The 1,448-nt window shown below is 57.8% G+C and overlaps 1 protein-coding gene across 1 annotated transcript in view; it reads left to right on the top strand.

Moving 5' to 3' along the window:
* KCNK12 (potassium two pore domain channel subfamily K member 12) overlaps positions 1-1,448 on the top strand; it is a gene marked incomplete at its 5' end in the record, with an annotated part of 59,085 nt that continues 57,637 nt past the window's right edge. The window contains one exon of the mRNA XM_045285684.1: positions 1-28. Coding sequence (XP_045141619.1) covers positions 1-28 — 28 coding nt within the window. The remainder of the gene's footprint in view (positions 29-1,448) is intronic.

Here is a 1,448-nt window from a genome sequence, read left to right as displayed (position 1 = left end):
TTCGTGGGCACCGTGGTGTCGACCATAGGTGAGCGGCGCGCCCCGCGCGCGCAGCGATGCGCACCAGCCCGGCGCCGGGCCTTCGCCGCCCTGCCCTCCGCTGAGTGGCAGGGTCAGCGGAGCGCCCGCGACCCCGGCTTAGGTTTGCTTCCACCCCCCTTCCCTGTCCGACTTCCTCCTCCTGCTCCTCTCTTGCCTGGACTTGAGCGCCGAAGGGGGCCCCCGGGAGACCCATCTCGGGCGAGTCCCTCGCGAGGACTCACCTGGCAGTGTTGCCTGATGGGAAGAGCTGACCCCCGGCCGCTTACACACACACACACACACACCAACACAACACACACACACACGTACACAGCACCTGCCATGACCCAACCTCCCTGAGCCTCCCTTTTCCCTGTAAGAGAACTTGCCAACCCAGGCCTCAAGTGCCTGCTGATGTCTTCTTATTTCCCACGTGCCACCCACCCCCTACCCCTGCTTCCTCACGCTGATGATTTAGAAAGCTCTTTCTTCCTTTCCTCGGGTTTTATGTCCACTTCTTTCGCCACCCCCACCCCTTTCCCTTTTTGCACCCCCCCCCCCAGTAGCCTCTGGTCTTTTTACCCAGGGAAGGAGGACCACTTGCCCAGAATGTCTCTCCGTAGAGCTCCTTTTCACCAGCTTCTCGCACCACCTACACCCCACCCACCCGTGCCCCCAAAGCAAGGCGCCTTCGACGATGGCATCCGAAGCCAGGCCTTGCCCTGCTGGAGTTCGGTGATTGCCTAGGTTTTCAACCCACCCCTTCTCCAGCTCCCCGCAAATTCCTCACCCTTTCCCTTTTCTTGGACACCTCTGGGTCATTTCCAACCGGTTGCTTGGAGGACAATAGTCCCCCATCTATTCCATCCCCCATCCTCCCCATCACTACTTTTTGTTATAAACAGTTCATGTTTTCCCAACTTCATACAAGAAAACAGTGTCAATACCACTCAAGCCCCCTACTCTTCCTTTCCCCACCAGATTCTAAGCCTGTAAGAGACCACAGAGCTGCCACCACCTGACCCCCCAATCCTACCTCCTCTTTCCCCACTATTTCTCCTTCACCCACTTTCCCACACCCCACCTTCCCCTGGGCCCTGGGTGTTATGGGAAATACAGTTGCTCACCTGTGCAGGGTGTAGAGGAAATACAGGATTATCACTTTGGTGAGACTTCCCCGTGTCCCACCAGCTCCTGCTCCTGGGGCCTCGGGGTGAGAGTAGGCCCTTGGTCACATTCATCAGTCTGTCTCTTGGTGGTGTCCTGGGGTGGGGGGTGGGGTGGGGTGTTGTTGGTTGGTTTCATTTTTTGTCTTTGGAGGAAGGGACTGGATTTGCCTGCTGATTTCATAGACACACTCCATGAAGGACTGGGTGCTTTCTTCTGCCAGCTCAGACAGAGGAGCCTCCACCAGCTGACCTGTGCGA

This window comes from Echinops telfairi, unplaced genomic scaffold (assembly GCF_000313985.2).
Source record: "Echinops telfairi isolate 266 unplaced genomic scaffold, ASM31398v2 ScPeMD7_7475;HRSCAF=8513, whole genome shotgun sequence".
Lineage (NCBI taxonomy): Eukaryota > Metazoa > Chordata > Mammalia > Afrosoricida > Tenrecidae > Echinops > Echinops telfairi.
Note: the sequence above shows the minus strand (reverse complement) of the source record. Positions and strands in the feature narration are given on the sequence as shown.